Below are 27155 nucleotides of genomic sequence, written 5' to 3'. Positions count from 1 at the left end.
ATCAATATACAAACATTGCTAGCTAACATATATGTCCCAATATACGTTCCATATTCAAGTAGGTGAATGGATGAAGGCTGCTGAACTCTGCAACATCAACCCATATGAATGCTCTCAGTGATGGAGTAGAGCTTAGATATTCTTTATATAAGACATGTTAATAGAAAGTTGACTACCACTTGTAGCTATATTAATCAATAACATCTCAGTTGCATCACAGTAGACATAAGATGAGAGCACCTGTTGTCCATCAGTTGACCTTGACAGCATGAGGAACTGTTAACTCAACAGGTGTTAAAAAACAGGCTACAAAATAATTCCAAGCGGGTGCATGGGAATCTATTTCTCCTGCTGGAGTCTTAGGCTTTGCCTTCCCCATGGAGGTTAATCTCCCCTGCTTGATGGCGGCTGAACCCTTAGATTCATGCAGCAGGTTTCCCGCCTCCCCAAGGGAGAGAAAAATGTGAGTGTTTTTTTTTTTTGACACGCTCACCGGTCTATGGCCTGTGTTCTATAAATACACCTAGATAATGGCACCATTAGTGAGATGCTGGCAGACGTGTGTGTGTGTGCGTGTGTTCTCACGTGTGCATGGCATGGGGAGACAGGGGAGAGGGGAGGGAGGGGGGTTAGGCACCATTACACAGGCACTGGGCTGAGCAGAGGAGGGGAGGACCAGCACACTGACCTTGACTGAGACATTGAGCATGATTCAAAGGGGACACACACACCACACACACACACACACACACATACACAAATGTGCATGTATTGACACACACACACACACACACACACACACACACAAATGTGCATGTTTTGACACACACACACACACACACACAAATGTGCATGTTTTGACACACACACACACACACACACACACACACACACAGAGTTCACATTTAGATGTTCACTGACACACACACGCCCTCTTCACAGACATACAGACACTGGAACACACACACACACACACACACACACACACAGACACACACACACACACACACACACACACACGTCAAACCATAAGGGGAACATCTCTTGCCATCTGTTTCAACTGCAAGTGCAGCCCATCACCTGACACATTCAGAATGACACCTCACCAGGTGTGCCAGCTAAGCAACAACAACCAATAATACTGTCATACTACACACACACTCACACACTCTCTCTCTCACACACACACACACACACACACACACACACACACACACACACATACACATACAAACAGGCATTCAAAGAACCAGAGACTAGACACCAGACTACATTACATCCCTCAGAGACCAACACTCTCCTCTCCCTCTCACCTCCGTCCCACACACACTCACACACAGACATATCACACACACACACACAGACACACACACGCAGACACACACACACACACGTACACACAACACACACCTTTCCCTTTCACATCTCACACCTCTTCGCCAAATCAATAGCTCATCTTTTGGGTTGGATTTGAGGCCGCTTTGATGGGTGCAGGGTTTGATGAACCCCCAGGCCCCGCAGCCGCCTGACCTCAGAACCCCCCAGTGCAGGCGGTAGTCTCCCTTGCGCCAAGAGTCACTTGTCACTGGCATCGGCCACCCCAGAACACAGGGGAGAGAGTGGTGCAGGAAAACAACATAAGCAGAGGAAAGAAACCCCACTAGTGTGAAACGTGAAGCCATATTCAACACCCACTGCAGCTCACCGGTGTACTACTATAAAGAGACAGGATCACAGTGCAGCACTAGTGTGTGTGTGTGTGTGTGTGTGTGTGTGTGTGTGTGTGTGTGTGTGTGTGTGTGTGTGTGTGTGTGTGAGTGTGTGCATTAAAATATTTTTCTGAGGTAAAACATTAGACTTTCACATCATCTATTTGCCTCCATCCATATCTGCACATTCCAAGCACATTGATGCAAATCTGCTTCCTTTACCGCCGCAAGACGGGATTCCATCATAACCTGCCGCTTTAATAAACCCTGGACGGAGTTATTAAATGTGTGTATGTGTACAACTTTTTTTTCTTCTGCTTTCATTAGTTAGTTAATTATGTGTATACTAGCTAAGTGATAATGAAGCATCTTGCCCTGAGCTAGCCATGGAGAGCGCAAGCGTGAAGTGCCATATGACAGACTAATAAGCTTCAGGAGATTAATTTCTGGAAGTGCTTTCTCTCCTGTCTGTTTGGGCCATGCAGCGCTTTACTGGGGAATGACCCAACATTTCAGCCAAGCAGACAACCAATCAGCGCGCTGGATGGTTGCCCTGACAACTAAACTAAAGCCTGCCGGGGGGAAGGGGGAGGGGTAGCATTCAGTTTCTGAATGAAGCGGCAGATAGGTCAAGCTTCAATGGGCTAGCATAACTTCAGGGGTTACAAATACCACAACAAAACACACACACACACACACACACACACACACACACACACACACACACACACACACACACACACAAAACTATTAATAGTAGGGGGGCCTATGTGTCTAATTTGGGGGCTTGTGGGATTCGTGATGTTAATTTTGGAGAGTATTATATCTTTGTTCTAGGGGTTCTTAAGAGTAAAAAAAAACATGTCTCCATTTTTTTTGAAGGTTTTGAAGGACCCAAATCAAAGGTCAAATTCAGAAAAGGTCAAATTTTGTGTTTTGTCCATAAACTTCACATTGCTGGTATTATAGCATAGGGTTTAGTGCCAAAAAGCAAAGATATTCTACAAGGTAGTGTACAAAAGTGGACCACATAAACAATACAACATTATAAAACATTTTAAGGCTGATGATTGATCTCTTTAACAAGAAATTGTGCCTAAAATTCTCAAAATTATCCGCTTAAAAAAATAATACTTCAATATCAATACTATCAATTCATGCCTATTAGTGTGCTTGAGTGTAGGCCTAGCCAGTTCTTGTCTACACCCATTCAGAGCACAAAGTGCAGAGATCTCTGTTAAATCAAGTTTAATAGACTTTTACATAGCTAGTACCAGCTGAAGTCTGTAAGGCCTTCCGTAGCCTATGTAAGTGTGAAGAAAAGAAAGGGTAAAAGGATCATGGCAAACAGACAGGTGAGTGTGTGTGTGTGTAAGAGAGAGTAAGAGAAAAAGAGACACTAGCAGTTGGCTGTGATGGCTGGCAGTTATAGAATTTAGAATATCAAATAACCTGAAGCACAGTGCTCTGTTCTTCATGGTTGGTGATATTGGTGACCTTCTAGCCTTCTACATTTGAGCAAGCACATTTTCATAGTTCATGGTGGCACAGTCTAGTTAGGTTATATTCTGAGGTGTGTCTTTCTGTTGGTCAGGTGATGGCACACATATTCTAAAAGAAACAGATTTTGGGCTATGTATCCAGTGGCAGATATGTGTGGACTTGTGAATGATCCATCACTAGAGACATATGGCTCTACCACCGGTACGCTCAAGCCAATCCAAACTTTTCTCATCTGTTGTTCCTCGTTGGTGGAACACACTGCCAGTTCCTACAAGGGCAGGGACATCCTTTTCCACTTTCAAAAAACTCCTGAAGACCCAGCTCTTTAGAGAACATCTACTCTCATAGCAACACTTACAACAAGTCTTACTGATCCTAGCACTCACCAGCCGTTTTAAACTGACAAGTAACTGTTAAAAACAGCACTCACCGACGACTTATTCTTACTGTACTCTAATGTTTTTTAAACTGTCCTAAAATTGTGAGAATTGTTCTAAAACTTACTGTTTACCATGTTGTTAGTCGCTTTGGTTAAAAAGCGTCAGCCAAATGTAATGTAATGTAATGTAATATGGCAAATTTCTTGTTTTTGTCCATTAGAGAATTTGGAGATGGTGATCACAGATCAACCAAAAATTACAACGTTACAGTGCAGTTATTTTACAACAGAACAAAGCAGTTTGGCACAGGAACTGCTACAAATCCACCGGTAACAGTGAGCATCTGCAGAATGCTAAGATTCGCTACTAGAAATCATGTGAAGCAGGCAGGACTCAGTGTCTTCAGAAAAGATGTGGTAGACCATCTTCTGAACCTGCAGCGACACCTGCAACTGCATCAAGTCCATAGAGGGACTTTGTACACTTGTTCAGCAGCAGCTGCTGCCAGCATAGATAAGTGCTTCTTCTGTCAGAAGCAGACAAAAGAGCGTCTTCATGAGGTGTCCTCTTTCAATGCAGGCAACCAACCAAGAGATATAAGTAATATTTTTAATTCAATGACTTTTAACAGGTAGCCAGTGTAAAGATGCTCGGATGGGGGAAATATGTTCATATTTTGTGTGTGTGTGAGCAGCTGCATTTTGTATAAGCTGTAAGCTCTTTAGACAGGTATTATTACATCCAGCGTAATAGCATTGCAATAGAATTGCAGTAGTCTATCCTGGTAACAAAAGCATTGATTCATTTCTGGGTATCTGGTAAGGATAAGGACTTCCTTATCTTTAAAATGTTCCTTAAATGGTAAAATGAAGATTCGGTGATTTGTTTTATGTGATTATTTAGTGCTAGGTCCTGGTCAATTATAACTCCTAGGTTTTTAACACTTGTGGATGAGGTCAGTGGAAGATCACTATATGTAGCCTGTGATGTGGATAGGATATCCCTCATCTTTTTAGAACCTAAAACCATGACTTCTGTTATATCTGAGTTCAAAAGCAGGAAATTATTCGTCATCCATGTCTTTATATCTCTTATACAGTAGTCAAGTTTGGCTAACGGGGTACTGAGTACTGAGCCGTACCCAGTACTGAGCCTTGAGGCACTCCATATTTTACCATAATCTGGGTAGATGGTTTATTATGGACCTGTACAAATTGTTGACAGTTAGGAGGTTGTGATCTAAACCAAGCAGGGGCGCAGGAGATATTTTGAAAGTGAGGGGGACCAAATTGTGAACACAAACCCATAGTGAAATCAGCTTTCCAGATATCGGATCGCCACCTCTGGCCCACTTTCGACCATCATATTTTAAACTTGCCAGAATATTAAGATAATACCATTGATTGTTTTCAAAATATTGTTTGATTAAAATTGTCAAAACTGTGAGATGAGCACAACGCCAGATCTGCCCTCAGACCAGCTTCTTGCTATGTGCTATGTGCAATTCTACTAATTTTTTTAGATTTATTTTACACTACTTGGGCCAATGGTAGAATACTCTAAAAGCAACATGATGTTGATATTTTATGAAGCCATGAATGAATCATCATGCCGATGATCCAAACATAGACTACATGATCAAATAGCCTAGTTAGGCCTACAGTACCTAAATTGTCTGGTATAAACCAAATCAACTCTCCACTATCTGCAGTTAATATTTATGCAATGTTAGAACATGTTGGCTTAACAAGTTACCAGTCCAGAACACACAGAAAATTGCAACAGAAAGTTGCCTTTATAATCAACTATTTGTTCCAACAGCATTTAAACAAAGCATTTATAAAATTTAAAAAAAAATTTATATTACATAAGAAGTAAAATAAAATACTGTTACTGTAGTAACTGTACCACATTATCCCAAGCTTCAAAGAGCTCCCCATGTCTGTGACAGCCAGACGTGACACCGCTAAATTCTCAGCTTGTTTATACCCCCACACTGAACGCGAAGAAAGGCCCATCACTCTGGGGTGTGGTCGCCTACTCTCTGGGATTTATGCACCAAGGTAACTGAAGTATCCAATTTGTGTCTTGAAATTATGTTTGAAATAAATGTCTTAGAACAAAAACTTTGGGTAGGCCTATATACTTGTATTTTATAGTTAGGCTAGTGAAAACGAGTTGATCAGTAGGCTAGTTGAGTTTATTATCAATAAACATAACAGCTAATGTCATGTTTAGGTGCTATACAAATAAAGCTTATGTTGAGCAGGAGATAGGCTACCATAAATCCTCAAATTATGCCCGGGATTGATTCTATTTATAGCCGGACTGGCCCGGACAAATAAAGGCAGGTTCCCATATTTGCCTATACCATACCAGCAATTGCCATCAGTCCACCAGCACTAGAAGACATTGCTTCGATTTAAGTCAATGAAATAACACCTCTTCTTAATATTTTATTATATTGTTGGTTGGATTAATAAAGTCGTTTTCCTACCATGGGTCTCCAACACACGTTCTCAAGCTCATTGTCTTGCCGCCCTTTCGAAGCTAATTGCCAGAGGCTGAAGCCTACTACATTTAATTGTTATGTGACTCAAGGCATTCCAGCCTACGAATTTAATAAAAAAGTAGCCTACTAAATCATGCATAATTAAACAATAACTTAATTTAGGCTACTTGGCTACGCAAAAACGTTTCTATTACAGCACAACCCCTATTCAATTAATGGCTGCCTTGTCTCGCAATAAACAGCGGTGGAAATCCCGACACTTTTTCAACTGCATGAAACATAACAGTGAACCATCAAATATCTCCCAGAGCTCAGTGCCCATCAGTCCCAACATTTAGCAATATAATCAAACAGTCCAAAAGTAAATTAGATCCCAAACCAAACCGAAAATGTTATGCTTTTGATGGCCTACCAGTATGCCGCTCCAAACGAAAAGCATCTCTAATGATGGTTGTTAAACTGGCTTCAGATATCCAACAGAGTGAATATGAGATTGTGCAGTTTTACAGTACTGTAGATGGCTGTGGTTAGTGATGTGATGCTGTTAATGGGGAGTTTTACATAGTTTACGCAAACCCTATAGGTTATTATTTATTTAGCGTCTATAAGGCTTTTTTTCCTTATCAAAAGTGAGGGGGACGACGGCTGTCTCTTCAGCACTGCGTGGGACACATCCCCCACGTCCCCCGTGCCTCCTGCGCCCCTGAAACCAAGCGAGTGCTGAGTCTTTGATGCCTATCAAATTTTCAGCCTAAGTAGTATGTCATGGTCTATGGTGTCAAAGGCTGAGGTCCAGGAGGACCAGTATTGATACAAGGCTAGGTTTTTTGAGGGAGGGCTTAATAACAGATGTCTTAAACGACTGCGGTACATGCCCTGATAGCATTGAATTATTTATCATCTAGAGCAAAACATTATCCAGGAAGGGGAGAGCAGTCTTAAGAAGGTGAGTAGAATAGTTGTAGATTTTGATGAGGAAATTGTGGAGGTGAGATCTAATATGTTGTGTTTATGTAAATGAATTAAATGTTGTTCGAGGTCTCATCTGTACGGAGCCCCTAAGGGGACATGAGTAAAACAAAATCTAAAGTTTAGTTTCATGTGCTCACGTGAAACTTTCATGAAAGTTTCACGTGTGCACATAAAAGTTTCACGTGAGCACATGAAAGTTCCACGTGAGCACATGAAACCTGAAACTTTCATGTGCTCACGTGAAACTTTTATGTGCACACGTGAAACTTTCATGAAAGTTTCACGTGAGCACATGAAACTAAACTTTAGATTTTCTTTTGCTCATGTCCCCTTAGGGGCTCTGTACATCTGTTATCTTTCAGCCATGGAGTATGTGTATTTGGTGAAACTGATTGGTTATTGATCTTATCTCTAATTGTTTGACATACAATCATAATACTGACATACAATACTGTTGAAAATAACTGTTTTGTGAACTTTATTCAACATAGCCAGTGATTTTGGCGAAATTTATGGTGTTAATTACAGTGTATTATACAATTTAAAAAAAATAGGGTTGAAACAGGTAAAAAAAAATGGAGACATAATTTTTCTCCATGTTCAATGACCTCTAAAGACAGTCCAACCACTCTCCAAAAATTAACATTTCAATCCCACAGAAACCACATAGGCCCCCTGACTATAATAGCTATTTGTCAAGTAACTAATGTATACAAGCAGTGCTTTACATCTAGCGTAATGTGACATCTCAGAACACACAATGTTTCCACCACATTACAGCACTTCCAACATGGCGCCCTGTAGGAGACGCTAAGTGTGAGAGGAGCCTGAGACGTTAAGTGTCGAAGTGCCTAAGTTGCACCTCCGCTCCGAGATGCATTCATCTCTCTCTCGGCTCTCTCCTCAGAGGAGTGCGATTGAGTGCCCTTCCCCTCCCATCTCTTCTCTTCCCTCTCTTCTCCTGCGAACAGACTTGCTCACTACAGGAAGCCATCATGTCATTTCAGAACTCCTGGAGGCGTATCATAAATGGAGCAAAATCGGGAGCTAATGCATGGCTCTTGGACTCGTCGAGAAGGCTCTTATCTGTTGCAGTGCCAAAGACTCCTGGTGCTCCTTTAACACGGCAGGCTCTCTTCACCTCTCTCTCTCTCTCATGCTCTATCACTCTCTCTCTCTCATGCTCTATCACTCTCTCTCTCTCTCTCTCGTGCTCTCATGCTCTATATCTCTATCTCTCCATTTCGATTTCCTGCTCGCAATAGCTTCCCTCCACATAGTGGGATGTGTGTGTGTGTGTGTGTGTGTGTGTGTGTGTGTGTGTGTGTGTGTGAGAGAGAGAGAGAGAGAGAGAAACAGGAGATGCACGTGCCTTTTAGTGTGAATCCTGCAGGGAATCCTCCCTCTGTCTCGCACCCCCCCCCCCCATCTCAACTCAACCTCTCTCCAACTCCAACTGCTCTCTTTCTGTGTGGACTCAATTGGCCCGTGAGTCATCAGGAGCTCTATGAATTTACCTTCAACACAGACACCCACACGCCCTCCAGAACTGTGAGACTCCACTGCTTCAATGTCAGACCTCTTCAGGTATGTGCGGAAGTGTGTGTGTGTGTGTGTGTGTGTGTGTGTGTGTGTGTGAGTGTGTGTGTGTGTGTCTGTGTGTGACTGAAGGAGAGAAAGCAAGAGAGAGGACCAATGAGTATGCTTGTGTTTATTTGTGTGTGTGTGTGTGTGTGTGTGTGTGTGTGTGTGTGTGTGTGTGTGTGTGCGTGTGACTGAGGGAGACAAAGCAAGAGAGAGGATCAATGACTATGATTGTGTTTGACTGTGTGTGTATTTGTGATTGTATGAGAGTGAGAGAGAGAGCGAGAGAGAGAGAGAAGCAAAGTTTAGGTGAAGGCCTTCAAACACACATATTGCACCCAATGCAGGACTGATGACACGTCAAGCAACAAACAGGCAATATGTAAATGTTCCACTGCTAAGACAACAGTGGCCTTGACTCATCACTCCTTACACTCTTCATATAATGCTGACATTTAGAGGAAATGATTCAGGCAGTGTCTTGTGTTCATAAACAAACCTGCCATCCTGGTCTGCAACTTGTTATTTTACCAGTCAAGGCCAATAAAACACACATTGTGTCTCCAGACACTGACCTAAACTCTGCTTCCTCCTACATGTACCACACCTCCACCATCCTCTTCCGCCTCATCATCATCACCATCATTACCGCCATCACCATCATCAACACATTCGTCATCATAATCATTATCATCATCATCTTCATCATGATCATCATTCTCATCAGACTGTCACTGTAATCATCATCATCATCACCATCATCGTCATCACCACCATCAAAATCATCATCATTCTCATCATCATCATCATCATCATCATCTTCATTACCGCCATCACCATCATCATCATGATCATCATTCTCATCAGACTGTCGCTGTAATCATCATCACCACCATCATCATCATCACCTCCCCCACCACCAAAATCATCACCATCATTATTCTCATCATTGTAGTCGTCACCATCACCACCATCATCGTCATCCTCCTCCTCCTCTTCCTCATCACCATCCTCCTCATCCTCTGCACAACCCCTGGCCACCTCCTCCACTTCTCTCCCTCAACACTCATCCTGCCTAATCCCTGGTAATAACCTGCTCTCTTGCTGCCCTCCGGTGAGCACGTTGTTCAGCCACCCTCTTGTAACAAGGGTGAATTCCTTTCTGATTCCTGGAGGCCAGAGTCCTAGTGAGCTAGCGCCATCTGCTCCACTAACACACGGCAGCAATACAACCTGCGTCTATTCTTAGCCAGCACACTGAATCAGTGCAGGCCAGGCGCAGCTATTAATAGCGCCGAGAGGCCACACGGAGCAAGGTAACTTCCACGGTGTAGAGCAGTAACCCAATTCATAAAACCAGCCGAGCCAAGCCGCTCGGAGAGGGGGGAGGGGGCGGGGGGGGCAGACCAGGAGGAGGAGACGCTGCATGGTGCCTTGTTTGTTTTAAAGGCCTCTATCTATGCAGTTTCTGCCTGCACAGCACACGTGTAAAAGTAAATAAACACACGCACAAACACATTGCACAGATGAACAAAAAAATACAGTAGCACACACACACACACAAACACAGAGAGAGAGAGAGATGTGCACATGTGCACATACAAAGTAACACTACGGAATATACAAACAAACACACATATGTACACACATAGACAAACACACATAGATGTGCACATGCACAAACATACATATATGTGCACACACACAGACTCAGACATGTTCCCTTATTCACATATGCACCTGTGCCCCCCTCCCCCCACACACACACACACACACACACACACACACACACACACACACACACACACACACACATTTAAGTGATGAAACAACCATCCTAATTGGTCTTGATGGGGATCTTAAAACAGGAGTGGGGGGATCAAAAGGCCATCAATTTGGGCTCTGTCTCTCCGCAGTTGAATATCTTTTAAACTTTAAACAGCTTCTGTTAATCTGTAATGAGCTCTGATCCTCTGAACATTTTAAATTGTTTGATGAATAATAGAACACGCCAATTTGTCGCCTGCCGGAAAGAATTGTCAGAAAACATTATGACAACAGTTACTGAGATTATGACAGCGCTCATACGGAGTGGTACAAATGTGGTCCAAATATCCCATCCAAGGACCTTTTCCCTTTCTTTCCCAAAACGAATGTGACTCAGATGGCAGAGGGTAGTTGGGCTGCCCTTTCATGTCCAAATGTTGAAGGAATATCTAAGGACTGAGTCACACTGAGCTGTTTCAGAAATGAAACCAACTCGTTTAAAAAAGCAGGAGAAGAATACGAAAGCCCATTCCCATCACAAGACAATGGAGCAGTGCTTCCTTCCACCTTCACATTGTTACAGTGAAAGGTGCCATGTGCGTAGATGTGCCAAGCTGTGATGTGCCAATTACTGTTGTTTCTGCGCTCAAATTCTCTGGATTTTAAATTCACACCAAGAGACAAATCATCAAAGTGTGTGTGTGTGTGTGTGTGTGTGTGTGTGTGTGTGTGTGTGTGTGTGTGTAGGATAACAATAGTGCCTGTATCCTTTGAGGTTCCTGCAAAGGAGATTCCATCTCTGAAAAAACAGGGATGCACGGGGGCTTACTCAGTTCCCACTGTAAATACGGACTCCTATTTCACCGATTCTCAAAAGTGATAGAGGCAGGATTAGTGCCTTTGATGCATTCAATGCTCCAAAAAGAGCACATGAATTATAATGTATAATTCAGTGATGCCTTTGTTGTTGTGGAAAAAAAAATCTGAGCCTCAGCTAAATATTTATGCTCCCCCCCTTTCTATTGCAAGTGAGACTCCTGCACGCGGGACATCACAATAGGCTGCTCAGACTAACATGTGCATCTCATAAGCAGCATCTCACCCAAACACCACTGGGGTTACCCTTCTGCTGCACACACACACACACACACACACACACACACACACACACACATACAGAGAGAGAGAGAGACACATACACACATACACACACACACACACACACACACACTCACACAATGAATAAATAAATAAAAATAACTTCAGAAACTGGTGAGGAAACATGATGCAAAATGCGAACACGCAGAAACTGCATTAAAGTGTGACAGAAAGGAAATTGGGGCGTGCATTACTTAAGGGTAAAAGGGCACTGCGTCAGGGACCCAGATGCCGAATCTTTTGAGCCCTAAATCTGACTAACTTCATGCCGTACCCAGAGAGGCACAGAGGCACCGGTAGCAGCAGGACACAGAAATTAATGCATGCTGGTTAAGTAATTATTATGCTGTCAGTCAACTTGCCATTACGGAGAGGCAAAACTATAATCAATCCCATTTCTTACAATGTAAAAACTTCAATTATATGAACAATGGGGGTTTATTCAATTGTAGATGTCCCTACAATTGAATAATCAGACTGGGCCATTAGACTCTGCTATCAGGTATTCGACTCCATATAGTTTCAATTCACAAAAAAGCCCTTTTAGAGGGAGAGCAGATAGGTAACAAACGTTCAGAAAAAGTCCTGTTGGCAAATTTGAGGAAAAGTCAGTAAAGGGGCTATTTCACACAATTTGAGGGTGCTGAATTCAAATATTTTGTTTACCAAGCTCAATTTTGAGTTTTAAGCTTGGTAATTAGCATAATTAGCATAATTCACATACTTTTTGGTTTTGCCATTCAGATGTTATAGGAATTGCGAAAAATAAGGCATTAATATACTCTTTATGTATCAGATATGTTGTAGGACAGGACAGGAATTACCCCAATGACCCTCAATAGCAAATGAAAATAAGATAAAATTAAAATATAAATTGAAATAATAGCTAAAATTCAGTATGACGTTTAGAAGCAAAATTGATTCCTTGATAATAAATTGATAGAATAGTAGGTGACTGCTCATTTTTCTGTAGAAAGTACTTTGTCACTAACTATTATGTCATTCTTTACAGAGGATTTACACTGTATTTTTTTTTTTACTGTAAAGGCGACTTTGCTCGCCTAGTTAAAACATCTCACTGGTGCTCTTTCCTATCATTCAAATACCAGCCATGCAAAAAAATGGAAGAGTGTGCATGTTTGAGGGTTGCTGAAGAGTGCTATGGAGATTGCATTATTTGCAAAAAATGTAGACAAGATATCCTTTATAGTGCAACAAAAAGAAACATTCTCCAGTGCATCATTACTGCATATGACGCTGAAAGGTAAGTGGAACTAGGAAAAATCCTCAGATAACTGATCAATGTCCCTGTACTGTAGCTATTGCAGATAGCGATGGTTATTTGTGAAGTGGAAATAAGTCTATCTAAGTGCTGTCTAGCAATGTGGAATGTCCAGTAGTGATCATTGCAAAAACTGCTCATTCAACACTGATAATAGATGCTCAAGATCTAGTTATGTCTTTAGGACACCCATCTGACTGCAGCACATTTAAGAAGTATGCAGGAAAGTTTGTAAGAAACCTTTGTATTGTTATTTGGTATTTGTTATGTGGTAGCAAATTATGTTGACTATCAAAGAAATAGACCTAATGTAGGAATGCACACAGATATTGCAACAGATACGCTCAGGCCAATCCAAACTTTTCTCATCTGTTGTTCCTCCTTGGTGGAACACACTAGGGCAGGGTCATTTCTCTCCATTTTAAAAAAACTCCTGAAGACCCAGCTCTTTAGAGAACATCTCCTCTCATAGCACCACTTACAACAAGTCTTGCTGATCCTAGCACTTACCACCCGTCTTGAACTGACACTCAACTGTTTAAAAACAGCACTCACTGATTCACTTCACTGAGAGAATTGCTTTATAACTTAACTGTTACCATGTTGTTAGTCGCTTTGATTAAAAATGTGTCAGCCAAATGTAATGTAATGTAATGTAATAATGGTGTAGGCCTATCTGATTAAAGAAGCCCTATGCAACAATTTTAGCAAAAATTACCTTAATTATGCAGGTTGAGAGTCGTTCTGATGGTTCTACAACACTTTTTGGGTCGTTTGGTGGGTGCTTCGTCTCCCCCTAGTGCTTCTCTGCGGAAAAAACGAATATGCAACTTTCTGGTCCCGGACCGAAGACATCCGGATGTGACTTGGCGGAAGGCCTCGAAAATGTAGTCAGATTGTAGTTTCTAAGAAGACTGCAAAACGGACTCCGACTTGGCTTTGTTGCTGTTGAAATTGTAAGTAGCCTACCCTTGGGTGAACTTAGTTTTTGTAATGTGGTTTGATAGTCTCTTGAACAATGTGTTTGCTCGACCGTTTTATTGTGAACCCTGTATGTGTTTAGCTTGATTTCTTGATGGCTAGCTCGCTAGCTAGTGGGGGTTTAGCGTAGCAGTCACTTGCTACCGAAGCTGCAGGGGGAGCTATGTCATGAAAAATGCGAGCCCATCAGGCGAAAACCCAGAAACAGCGAAGGAATAACCAGACTTGCATAGGGCTTCTTTAAGACCCAAAGTGTGATTGAAACGTACTTATTAAATTACACTGGGAGCAAAGAAGACTATCTTTACTTTTTTCCCTTTGCAACTGTCAAAGAAATCCCATAATAACAGGAAGGACTAGGGTAGCCTACATCAGATGGCCTAAAGATTAGGCTCTTCTGCATAGCATTAAGTGAATTGCATGCAGTAATTTGAACACTGACCTTGATCTAGCCTACTTTGGCTATTTAAAGGTGATTTATTGCCAAAACATCACACAATAAAAATGAGCTATAACAAACAATAAATGACTTAATCACACACAAACTACTATTTTACTGACTACAAAAATATTAATTATGTAGGAAGTTTAGAAGTTTAAAACCCAGAATTGACCAAAAGTACACCAAATTCAACACAAATGACTCAATACACTTGGAGGAGGCCTGCATTCTTTCTTTTCCAGATATTTTAGGATTTGGATATCGTTTTAGTATCGAGTACCAAGATATTTATGGCAGGTATTGTATCGTATGTATTGTTGTATTGTATGTAAGTCATAATTTTGGTATTGTGACAACACTATGCCAGAGCCATTCTGTTTTCTAGATGTCGAGGATCGGAGGCTCTACCACCAACAAATGATGCTGCTCAATGGCATATTAGAAGAGGACATTATCAAGCTCTAGTATGGAGGCAAGCATACATCCAAAATCCAGTGTTACTAGAAGTAAAAAACTTTTTACTTGTCGGTTGTTGCTGACGGTATATGCAGTTCTGCATTAGGCTTATTCCCGCTATCTAAGTTCATATGTAGGATATATTCTGAGTTGAAGGTTATCTGTGCAATTTGTTATTGTGATGAAATGCATCCACCACGAGTGACTCACTATGTTAGCAATAAAAATATGGTTGTGTTTTGATTAGAATTTCCGAGTTTATTACATGTTAACTGTAATCATGTTCCCATTAAATACGTTAATAAACTATAGTATGGCTTCTTTAATGCTCAAACATGTATTTAGAGAACACTTTTATTTGGTTTTAGTGATTACTTTTGCAAAAATAATCGCTATTTTATGTTAAAATGCTGATTATGCGGCTTAGACCTCAGAATTAAGCTTGGTAAACAAAATATTCAGAATCAGCACCCTCAAATTAGGTAAGAAGGGTGGTTTACCAACTTTTCCTCAAATTTGCCGTCAGAAGTTCTCTTCTGTGAAGCTGCTCTCCCTCTATTTCATCGTCCTCCAGCTTTTTCCTTTCACTCACTCGAGAGAGAGCATTGAGAAAGGACTGGAAAGAGAGGAAGAGGAAGAGCTGTTTCCTTTTTTCTTCACTTGCTAATCACAGCAGTCCCTCCGAGAGCTGAGAGAGAGAAAGAGAGAGAGAGAGAGAGAGAGAATGTGAGAAAGGCTGAGAAACAGGCAATGAGAAAGAGAGAGAGATTGAGAGGGAAAAGGGAGAAAGAAACAGACAGAAACAGAGACATTGACATGACAGAGGAACAGGCAGTGAGAAAGAGAGAGAGAGAGAGGGAGAGAGAGAGGGAGAGGGAGAGAGAGAGAATAAGAGAGAATAAGAGATCGGGGCTGGTGATGAAGCTGTGTCTGCCCGTGGCCAGGCCTCTGCCATCGCCCCAGGGCACTGATCCCCCCGGGCCATGTCACCACCGCGCAACGCCAGCCGCCCCGTGTGCTACTGGGCACTCGGCAGCAGAACACGCCACATGCCGTCAGCCAGAGCGTGCTCTGAGACACACACACACACACACACACACACACACCCTCCCACTGGGACTAAGCTGCTAAGCAGGACTTGTGAATGGCAAGGCTTCCACCACAGCCTGTGTTGATTTAACAAACCATGATAATCTGACTGAGTCATGCGCTGATCCAGGTGAGGTTTAAGGTTTAATCGTTTCCCAAAGAAACATTAGTATTTCACATTGGTCCTGAGCAAGGGAGGGGTATCAAATCATCAGCTGCTAAAATTGGCACATAACTCAGCACAACCCAACGTTCAAGGAGGATCGTGCAAATTTGGTTTGATGTTTTCAAAAGACACCCGCTGTTGACAATTTAATCCCACACCACAAATATATCCATAGACACGTTTTAAGTTGGGCAGTAGGATGCAAATGTAATTTACAATCCTGGGTCTACCAGCAGGAGATAAAACGAGAGGGACAAGCAATACAGTGTTTTCTTTAAAGATTGTAGAGTAGGATAAAGATCCCAGAGTCACGTCAAATCTTAAACAAAAAGACATCTATATTGTTTTGCGTTATGGCAGTGAGATGCAGGCTTCTGTCTTATACTACGTCTACTACTGCCCAAAACAGTTGGCAAGGTATAACTATCTGCTACCTCCAGAATTCACACCCACTGGAACACATGACACTGACAAATCTACTTCTGTAAGCCTCCTTCCTCCATTGTCCCTGCTATTCAATATCAATTTACTGCTTTGATACTACCACATATTTGCACATGTCATTCCAAGAACTGTAAGATGAAATACACTTTTTTCATCATTGTCTATAAAAGTAATATATTTTTCCATGAACAAGTCTGAACTGTGTTGAATTTCATCATACATTTCCTTTCTCTAAAGAAGGTTTTCAGCATTTAATGAACCTCCCTCAGAAATCAGTTCAACATACTTTTGTTATGTTATCACATGCTGCTAAGGGCATCAGTAACTGTTAGCAACCATTCAGCTGTGAGTAGTGTTTTGGTTAAAGGTTGCCATGGTCAGTATAGCTGCATTTGCCTATAATGTAACACAGCAGCTACCTGTCACTGAGGATATCAACCTTCAATAAACCCTCTGACAAGAATTCACCGTGTGGTTGATCGAAGACTAGTTGGTCTCATTATTAGCAGGTTAGCATGGGTGTTGCTGACTGCATACTGTGCATTACTTTAAATACATGCTGAACAAGGCCTCCTTGTTTATCATCCAATCGGCTGTCTGAGGCAGTCTGACAGGAATGATTTAGCATATGGCTGGGCACGAAAGTTGCTGATCAAACAGAGCTGCCATAGTCTACTTCAACTCTGTTAAATACAGCTCCAAGCTATATTTAGGTTGGACTGGAAAAAAAGCAAATGCAATGGGCTTGCGAATGCAAAAACCACAAGTGACCTCTCTCCCTGCCCTTGCACTGTGCACTATGTACTTTTTTTGTCTGTGAGAGGAGCTCTGTGAAAGGTCACGGCTTCGTCCGTCCTTCTCAGATCCATGAAATCCTGAGCACTTAGAGCTGTCCCTGGTGCTAATGGCCCCAGCTGAGAGCCAGTGAAGCCTGCCTCTGATTCAGTCATTAGCCCTGATTAATATGGACGGGCAAAAAAACACCCTGACACATCTCCCTTCACACAAACACACTCTCTATCTCTTTCTCTCTCTAACTTTCTCTGACAAACACACACACACACTCTCTCACACACTCTCTGACAAACACACATACACACACACACACACATAAACACAACGGGCCCTCACTTTATCTTCTCTCTCTCTGTCTCACTCACTCACTCACTAACTTATGCACTGGAGTCTTGCCTCACACAGAAAGTGAGGGGTTTTTTGGTGAAACGTTCTCTCTCTGAACTCGATCCCCTACAGACTGAACTCTGCTGTCGCAGATAACTCGATGCGACGTGCCAAGCCAATTAACAAACACAGGCAGAAGAGCATCACTTCTCAGAAAAGTTAGAGATGAGCTAGATTTCCTCAGTGGGCAAAGAGGCAGCTGCATGGATTACGTAAATTTGGGAAGTGTGAACAAACAGCAAACATAGTTTGAAATAATCTAAACTACTCTTGACCCTTTTCTTCTTGAAGAACATTTCACTGTCCTTCAAGTGCCCCCCCAAATGCACAAATCCTTTCCACTGACGGATGCATCCGGAACCAGGATCTACCCTCTAGCACTGCAGGAAGTGGGGCAACCAATGCAGGACAAATACTGAGGGACGGGTGCGCAAGGACAGAACAGGAACAAAGGAAGCTTTGGGGAAAAGGTGCCAGGCGGACAGAGCAACCAGGCCAGCAGAGATATGGGTCTAATCACTCACCTCACAGTATGGCCGTCTGTACTACTTTAGAGACATGCCATATTTAGTATTGTAAAGGGAGAGAGATAGAAATCTGCCTTGCAATGCATTTATCGCATGCTTGCTGTGAGATTGCTGTGTGAAATAAGGTAATCTTTGAACCGTTCCATCAGATCTGAGTTGATTAGTTACTGTACTCACTGGGCGCACATAGGGGAGAGATGCTGGGTCAAGTCTGCAAATGCCCCCCTAACATTTGCTTGGCAAATATCTTTAAAATAGTGGTCTGATTCATTCATTCATTCATTCATTCAGCTTTGAAGCATCACACAAATACACCAAATATTAACATCCATCAAATACTACACACATGATTATATATGATAATCCTTTCAATACCATCAGAAGTGTAGTGGTAAAATAAGGTGGGTAAACTATGAATTCTGTAATCATGGTGGACTGTGCTATGCAGTATCAGATTTTTAAAAAGGCATTCAGAACATGATGGTGGAGATTATTGTCCAATGTTTATAACAGTACCAGTGGATGAGAGGTGGATAAACTCTAATAAGAGGTGGATAATCTCCATTTCGGAAATCTCAGAGGTGGATAAACTGTGTTTAATTGCATTTAGCCTCCACTACATTCCTGAATACCATGCTTCTGTTACCTCAGATAATTGTGTATGGTAATCCCTCAAATGCTATGTCTCTGTTCCCTTTTTCAAAAACATGAAAATCACCATTGCTATCAAAACTGGCTGTTCCCAAGCTCAGTGAGACAGACGGCTGAATGTGAGGCACAACATTGCACGTGTACTGTAAGCTGGTATTCTGTATCTAATTGCAGTCTAAACTTGACTGACAGTTTAAAAATTAAACATGGAAACAAGCATCCTGTGGAAGTGAAGTGCATCCATTATTTCAGATGTGAGCAGCCTGACAAGATTTTGAGCACACCTCGAGATTTTGTAGCACTCCACTTGAAATCACCTACCAACACCATAAAAGGCAAAGGGGTCTCTCACATCATCATATGACATATACCGTAGCTGCCACAGAGCCACTCTTGACTAATTAAACATTGCATAGTAATGACACTTGAACATTTCTTTTCATAATCAGGTATTTTTAGCTTAACTGAAGGGTGCCGGGGACATTTTAAGGGCATGTAAAAGTCACTGTTTTTTTTTTGTTTTTTTTTAAATGTCAGCAATCTAAAAGACCTACTCCTAATGCCCTACAACAATCCTAATCCCCGCTGATTGGTTCACAGCAAAGCCAGGTGGTAACATGAGACACAAAAACCAGCAACCCAATTATGGCTGGCAGACTGTGAATGAGCCCTGAGGACTCGAGTGGGTCCTCTTGGAAAAATAAGTTTAAAAAAAAAACCCTGTTTCAGACAGTCACAGCACGAGGACAGGAGACTTCAATTATCCGGAGCAGACGAGTGAGCACCCATACATGAAAAGGAGTAATTACAATGGCTCTAAATTGGGAAGGAACATGACCTTGTGAGACGCTGGTGCTTGTATGCACAACTACGCAGGCAAACGCGTGCCCACATACACACACACACACACACACACACACTGAGCACCTGGCCCACATCAAGCCTCTTCAAGATGCAACGTGATTGGCCTACTGAGAACTACTGCTCCCATCCTTTCTACCACACACACAAAGAGAGAGAGAGAGAGAGAGAGAGAGATACACACACACACAGAGGTAACAGGTTTACAAAGCCACCGGTACTATTCCCACACGTTACGAAAATGCAATAATTAAAGACACCTGAGCACATCCCACACATTGAGATGAGACTGACAAGTGGTCTTCCTCAACCTACGGTACCCCACATGGGGTATTTTGTATGCAATCTGTCAGACTGCAAAGAGTATCCACTGTGAAATACATCAAAACACTCCTCCTCTTGAGCCTTTGCTCATTACACTTGAGTGAGCCCAAGGCCCCAATGCTCTACACCTCTAAACTCCTCTGCTCTTCCCCTTCTGGTTTTATTGAAGGTATTAGTGTTAATGGAAGAGTGCTTTGGCTTTCCCAATAGTAATTTCAATGCATCAGCTGTCGTGCACCAGTTTTCCTCTCAGCTGAGGGATAAGCATTCACTTTTACTGACAACCTCTCAGGACACACAACATAACCACGGACTTCACAGCAAAAGACCATCAGCAAAGAGCAATCATTAGCTGGATTACATATTCCTGTCAGTATCTTTGAGGCAAACATGTTTACAGTTATTATTTTGCTGTGCATTTGTACCCTGAGAGGAGAAAAAGAGAAACGTGAGGCAATAAAGCGTCAGTGGGCGCACGCCAACAGCGGTGCTACAGTATTTCACTGGTCCCGATTAGATAGGAGGCTTTCGGCTCCCATGGTTTGGTCGGTGCCAGGGGCAGCGCCAGGAACGCTGATGAAGGGTGATGGTTTGAAAAGAGCGGCGCAGCCGCGCAACCTGACAGGGCGCAACCTGAAAGATTTTAAGGCCACTGATTACACACAAAAGGACAAGCACAGGCAGGCCCGAGTAGCAACCGCCAACAACCGCAGTTACACCACAAGTGCGGCACTACAATAAACGGTCTCTGTTGTATTGAATTTAGCAGTCATGACTCCCATGTGACCAGCTTGCTTGTGAATAAGGAATTCGATTTATAATGGCATAATAATATAAGATTTGTAATAGTTTATCAGTAATATGAGATTTGGGAACATTAACTATTGATTGTAAAAAGTAGAATATTTCTCCCCCAGGGAAGGCAGATGGTGTCCTACAGTAGCCTATAGCAGTTGTAGCAATGACAAAATAAATCTGCAGATCTTAAACAATGACAGTGTATTTTACATATTTAAATAGCATATTTCAAAACAAAATACCATGCTATGCTGATCAGATAACAGGCCCACATAATATCGTGACACTAAAACGGTTCACAATTGTCTAACAATGGTTGATGGGCGCAGAAAACAAACCAGAGTCCTATGACATGACAACCGCGTTCGTGGATAGGTGTTACTATTGACTGAGGATGCTTGGCTTGATTTGAGATAACCTAACTACAGACTAAATTATAAGTGTTAGATTACACAACAGAACACAGTTTAACAGGGTTATAGGCCATATATTTCTAGAAAGACTGTATCTGAAGCAACAAGTCCTGGATCTGAGAAGAAGGCTTCTGTCTTGAGTTGATGTATTTTACCCTGCTTGTCTAGATAATATTGGACAATTTATGAGATCCATCCACCTGAAAATGGTGTGCATTAAATATCGATTTATAACCTACAGGTGTGTGGGGGTGGGTGGAGAGAGAGAGATTTATCAACCTCCGTTGCAGCAATAGTCAGCGAGAGAAAATGTCCTTCCTTGCTCCTACAATGTCTAGCCCTGCTTTTTATCAGTTTCATCATCATAGGTACAGTCCTTTATGCATTTAGTTACCCAGTGTTTTAGTAAGAGTTTTATGCCGAACACCGAAAACGGACAGTCAGGGTGTGGGCAAGTCTACCGTTTATATCCTGATTCCTGACAGTAGTGTAAAGGGCGTGACAGCCAGGCAAATCCAAACGTCAAATTGTTGATGAGATTAATTTAGATTATCTAAGATTAAATAATATCTGATTAAAGCAGTTTATAAAGGCATTTGCTAGGGTTGATGATGATCTAATTGGAGGAAAAGTGAAAATTGGAGGAAAATTTCTTAAATCTAGAAATTTCACTCATTCAAGTAGTAGCCTAGTCTGTCTCTACATAGTGTACTGTTTAGGTGTTATGTTCATATATCGCTGCTATTAAAAACATATGACTGTGTGTGTGTGTGTTTAAACTGATACACATACATGTTTACGGTTAACAAGGGACTTACCTGATAATATCGTCATTATGCCCTAGAAAGAACTTCTGCGTGTGCTCTCTGGTGTTGTACACGACGCCGACCCCAGCTACGAAGTACACCACTTCTTTGCCTGCGGTGTAATACAGGTTGTTGCGGCATTGATGCCCTCTGTACCCGTAAATCCATTCTAATCTCAGTTGGCAACGAGGTGCAGTCCGATCGGCCATGATATTTAACAACTTCTTATGGATGATGTTTCTTATAAGTTCGTAGTTGTCACTGTTTTTAAGAACATCAACGCTGCCCGTGATTTGCTCACACAAAATCAGTGACACAGGCGGTCCTCTCAGTGTTGGTTATGCTGCCACAGGGTTAGTCGCTCATCCATCTGATGTGCACATCAGGATTTGCTGGACTGTGTCGAAACATTTCGAAAGTCATGTATGTTTTAATATCCTTTACACTGCGAGATAGGGCTACGTTCGTTCGTTACACCAGAAGATTTCATGCTGAATAACTTTTGACACGGTAAACACAGACCAACCATTTTAGGCATCCACATACTGTAAGAGCATTTAAAAGGCGTCTAAACACAGGGCTATTTACATTTTAAACCGTACAAGAAATGTATATTAATGGAGAAGCATGTAGCCCAATGGTGCAGAATAAACAAATGAACACTAGTCGGAGAGGATTCCACCACTGCTAAATATAATCCCCAGCACTAATCCTCCGTCGTACCATCAGCCATAGTTTCTGCAGTTTTTACAGAAAAAAACTACACATAATTGAACAAAATTATTTAAAAAAATGTTTCACGCTCGAAAAACAACAGACCGTACGACAACCATTCAGAAATCTGATTTGGGGAAATCCAAGAGTCTTAAGGTTGCGATGATATGAGATTTTGCGCGTTCAATCAATCCCGCAAAGTGCACTCTGTCGGTCGTAGGACCACCTCGCTCTTGTTGTCAGTCGCGGTCCCTGCTACGACACCGCCCCAAATATAAGTCTTCTTGTTGCTAACTTCCGTCCAGATGCAAACAATTGAAAATCTTCCAGATGTAACTGCTGTCAACGCATCTCTGTTTCTTAGTCCGCATCTCAAACGGATGAAAAACAGATTCCAGGATACGGAGTTCTCGTAGAATGCAGCATGTTCAAATTGCTAGTGACAACAGCAACAACATACATTTACCGAAACAGGGTTCGAGGTTTAGGTTCGGTAGACCCAGGCATGGCTCCTATTAGCCTCGTGCGACAAAAATCTATGCGTTTCTCATATTATTTCAAGAATTACCTCTTTGGTTCCTAGGTGATACTTGTTACCACGACGCTGTGAGCGCCGCCTCTGACTGCAATGGAAATCGGCCTGCTGCAAAGATTCATGGGCAACTGAGGATTTCGCATCATTTTGATCCCGCAATGTTCAAATCGCGTATTTAAAGACTACAAGAACCAGTGGGCCGTGCTCTGTCGCTGTCCGCGGTGCTGAAATTGGGAAACGAGACAGCCGTGTGGTGAATAGGAAAACAGCTGGGCAACTATGCAAAACAGAATAGTGTAACCTTTCATGATCTAAAATTTTAATTCAAAGGTGATTGTTTTGGTGTGGTGTGGTTTTGAAACATATTGAGAAACACAGGAAGTTGAGTCTTCTTAGGAGGATTTTTGATGAATGTGAGTCTTTGTGAGAGGCCATTGTGTCCAATCTAGAATCGTCAAGTATGTTTTACAGAATGTCACAATGATTACAAATGACTGAAGAGATATCAAACTGTGTGGAAGAGAAATACTTATGCCCATACCTATCCATTCTTCTTCATGATCTGAATCCTGCTGATAATATCAATTCTAGAAATAGTTTTTCTTTCACTTTTTGTGGTTTAATTCTGTTCCTTTGTACAAGACCACACAAAAGCCTGCATTTGTATTTGTTTTAATTTTGTGCACAAATCACCTCCCAGTTTCATTCCGGCAAATCTCAGTTGAATGTCCTCTCGGGTCTTGTAGTTTTTGGCATTCAGATCGGACAATATAATATTCCTGAGCAAACTACATGAAACATTCTCATCACATCAGGCGTGGAGCCAGCCCTGAACATCCTTGGCAGTGTCTGCACCTGCCCATTTATGAGAGAAGGAAACTCAACAGATGTGAGAACATATTCATCTTCCATCATGACTACCCGAGTGACTCAAAATCACTGAAGTTAATGTGCACAGTATTATATAATTGTTCAGTAATTATGTTTCTTACATAATTGCACTACATAACATGTGATGTGTGATATTATGTCTGCTACACAGGACTTTCTAAGTGCTATTCATTATTTAAATGAACAGAAAATGAATCAGCACACTTGTGCACTATTTTGATAATAGTGTATTTGGTTTGAACCTTATACCATTATGTTCTGCATATGTCTGTTCAGATCATGAATCTAGTGTTAAGCAGAAAGTATAACTGCTAAAGTAACAAAAATGCATCAGTAAAAAATCTTATGACTACTTTACTCTGTGGAGGGCAAGGTAGGTGCTTAACAGAGTCTGGTCCTCCGCAGTGCACGAGATGCTCCAGTTTGAGATCTTACATGACTAAATATTCAAATGTGCTTTGATATACAGTAAGCTGCACATACAATTGTATATTCATGTAAATATTATAGAATTCTGTTTTGTATTCCTGACAGAGGGTTTAGAGACACTAATTCCAGCACTTCTCCAGAGATGCCACGGTCTGGATAATGACTATATTGGCAATTACGCATGATTACAATGGTATGAACACAATTACAATGGTATGAAGCCAAAGTAATTGTAGTTACCAATCTATTACCAGCTATATGCAAAAATGTAATAGACTGAAAACTGGACTGGCACCATTAGCTAGTTAACTGATTGAATCTATTACCATATCAGTGAAGGTCAAAGTATTGGTGGCATTTCTAGCATTTAAGGAAAATTGTGTTCTTCTCAGGTTTGACAATTAGGCAATGGTGTTGCATTGGCAGTGACGGGTACCGTTTTCATCCACAATCAAAATCATCAAACAGTTTTCTTCCAGGTATTTAACCTGGAAACAAACGTGACCGTAAATAATAACCTGAAGGGGCATTGAAGATAGCTGTCAGAGTTAGGACACGCATGACCAGCCTCACCTAGCATGCCCACAGTAGGGAAAAAAAGCAGATCTGTCAAACCACAACAACAACAAAAAAACAAAAAAAAAACATAGTATCAGTAACAGTAAGACACAAACTCGATCATTTTAAAAGCATTTTAATGACTTTGCACATATTTAACAGAGGGTAAAAGGCTACAGGTGCAGATCTCCTCCATTTTAGGGGCCAGGTGGATGTGTCATGTTCTACTGAGGCCCCCCAGAGGGGGCACCTGGCTTCATGGCATTGTTGATTGTTGTGCAAGATGATGGAAATCTTTCATTACAATAGTTACAGTGACAGAAATGCACACTATTTATCAAATAGCCAGAAATAGCAAAATGAAAACACGCAGTGCTATAGTCAACAAGCAAGCAGCCAGGTTTCAGTCACGTTTAACTCGTCAGGTAAAGGCCGGACTTTCAAATGTATCCACTGAACAACAACACCTTTAATGGGTTTATAATACATCTATGTTCATACTTCTTCTCTAAATAAATTTTATCCATACATTATAATGCAACTCAACAACAAAATGAAAAAAAAAAAAAATAAAACAATGGAGCTTAGAACATGTTGTTTTGTATAACTAGTCATTAATCAATATCCAACCTGGCTGGTTATCTTTTAACTCTTAAGATTCCCAGCATATGTTATTAATATTAGGTATTATTGTGGCTTTGCATTCAAATGTATGTGTTTTATACTAAGTTTATTATGTTCTGTAGACATAGATTCTTGAAGCTTATGGCTGGAGTATTGATTAGTTAATTAAATTTAACAGAAAGTAAGCGATTCAACATCATGTGGCTTGATTCCAAAGCACCAACGCCTTGCTTCTCACCAGCGGAAAAAAACAGAAGCCTCACAAAACTGAGGGTAGACCCTATAAATTGCATACAATTACAAAATAGAAAGAGAAAAAGAGCAAGAAAAAGGGTAAGAACAAAAACAAAAGTCAAAAGCAAGACATGATGAAAAGTAGGAAAAAAATAACAAGGACAAAGTAACCCTAACAACATAACATGTCTCTCATGGGACTTTCTCGGAATGATTTCGCGATGGAAGCTGCCCAAAGCATCCCCCCATATTCTTTCTTTTTTTCCTTATTACAAAAGAACGCCAAAGTTGACCTCCGACCCCGCCCGAGGGTCATTAGGCACCGAGTGTGGAGTTTTGGCTCTGAGCTTGCATGCTGGAGTCTCGCAATATCATTTTTTGTTTTTGTTTGTATGGTTTTTTTTTCTTCTTCTCTCATTTCAGAAAACGAGGAGGAGGAGGAGGAGGAGGAGGAAGAGGAGAACAAAATGGCTGCCGTCGTCGTCAGGAAGCTTCTCAAACATTTCTACTTCTTCTTGCTGAAGAGACTGAAGCGCTTCTCCTTGTCCTTCTCGCGCTTGCCGGGGCTGGACTCTGCGACGGGGTTGACGGTGGCGGGCAGGGTGTGAGCGCGGCTGGACGCAGGGGTGCTGTGGCTGCTGGGGGCTACCTCGGAGCGGTCCGAGGGTGTGGCGGTAGAGATCGCCTGGATCCAGGAATTCATCTCCTCCTGAGGGAAGGGGATGGTCAAACATGGAGGTTAGACAAAACCATACATTCCACACAAATGTTGTCAAACATGGAGGTTAGACATGACCATATAGCTGTACCTATTCCAGGGGACTCACACAGTAAATTTTACACATTAGTGACTTTTAGATTAAACATGGACTTACATCATCTTTGGCTTGGAAGAGATACTCGTTCCCATCACAAATTCTGTAAAAGCACAAGACAAGGAGACACATGTACTGTAAGGGTTAGTGAATTACAAACATGAAGGATACTAAAACAAGGTCTTAATGCAAAAACTACAATACATGCTAACACCACTAATACTTCACAATTATAATTTCTTTAATTTGAGATATTTTGTTGATAGTGATTTTGAACGTCATGAGGATTTTTTCCCTCAGAGCAAAAATGATTTAGTGCCCTTTTTAAAGTAGCTGTGTGTGTCCCCT

At 41.6% G+C, this 27155-nt stretch overlaps 2 protein-coding genes across 13 annotated transcripts in view; both read right to left on the bottom strand.

Annotated features, from left to right (window-relative positions):
• LOC125311386 (echinoderm microtubule-associated protein-like 6) overlaps positions 1 to 23333 on the bottom strand; it is an 80448-nt gene extending 57115 nt beyond the window's left edge. For all 12 annotated transcript variants that reach the window (XR_007196472.1, XR_007196474.1, XR_007196475.1 and 9 more), the window contains exon 1: positions 22020 to 23333. Coding sequence is in view for 8 of the 12 variants with exons in the window: in XM_048269373.1 (XP_048125330.1) it covers positions 22020 to 22216 (197 nt within the window). In the remaining 4 variants the exon portion in view is untranslated. The remainder of the gene's footprint in view (positions 1 to 22019) is intronic.
• A 2906-nt stretch (positions 23334 to 26239) lies between these two features.
• LOC125311282 (spectrin beta chain, non-erythrocytic 1-like) overlaps positions 26240 to 27155 on the bottom strand; it is an 80948-nt gene continuing 80032 nt past the window's right edge. The window contains 2 exon segments of the mRNA XM_048269179.1: positions 26240 to 26701; positions 26868 to 26910. Of these exon segments, the coding sequence (XP_048125136.1) occupies positions 26498 to 26701; positions 26868 to 26910 (247 nt within the window). The 3' untranslated portion in view covers positions 26240 to 26497.

This window comes from Alosa alosa, chromosome 18, assembly GCF_017589495.1.
Source record: "Alosa alosa isolate M-15738 ecotype Scorff River chromosome 18, AALO_Geno_1.1, whole genome shotgun sequence".
Classification (NCBI taxonomy): Eukaryota; Metazoa; Chordata; class Actinopteri; order Clupeiformes; family Clupeidae; genus Alosa; species Alosa alosa.
This window is presented reverse-complemented; position numbering and strand designations above follow the sequence as displayed.